The 492-nt window shown below is 30.9% G+C and overlaps 1 protein-coding gene across 1 annotated transcript; it reads left to right on the plus strand.

Annotated features, from left to right (window-relative positions):
* Positions 1-186: 186 nt before the first annotated feature.
* Positions 187-251, plus strand: Tsp_12400 (conserved hypothetical protein; the record flags this gene model as incomplete). The annotated part of the gene is made up of 1 exon (XM_003370793.1): positions 187-251. A coding segment is annotated over one exon (65 nt), but the record flags the coding sequence as incomplete, so codon positions are not given.
* Positions 252-492: the final 241 nt, after the last annotated feature.

The raw sequence follows: 492 nt of genomic DNA on the forward strand, positions 1-492 counted from the left end.
AGTTTCAACTAAAATTAGCATGCAATTTCAATTTGTTTGCTTTTGAGCTTATGCGTGACCTGCATAATATTTGTTCAACAAAATGAGTATTCGTTTCATACATATTAGTAGATTGGAATGAACTTTATGTAAATTTTCCTGTGGCTACTATTAGTTGCTCTAGAAATTCATTTCAAATGATTGCAGGCGAACGATGTGCGGCGAATGAACAATGGCGTTTCAATGCGATGAAAGACGAAGAAGAACAATAAAAACGGCTTTGTTTTTTATATATTATACAATATTTCATTGAATTAATTCTTCAACATTTAGATACAGAAGAATAGAAGATAAAAGAAGACATCCCAAAGACAAGGGTAAGTTAGGTAAGTATAATTCTTTGAGTTAGTCTAAATAGTTAAACTTCACTGAGGAGTTCTTGAGTCTGTAATTTATATAAATTCGAGCTGTAAGTTATCGAGCATGATTGTTTGTTAATTAGAGTAATTGGAT

The sequence above is a fragment of the Trichinella spiralis genome, assembly GCF_000181795.1.
Source record: "Trichinella spiralis strain ISS 195 chromosome Unknown Scfld535, whole genome shotgun sequence".
NCBI classification, from domain to species: Eukaryota; Metazoa; Nematoda; class Enoplea; order Trichinellida; family Trichinellidae; genus Trichinella; species Trichinella spiralis.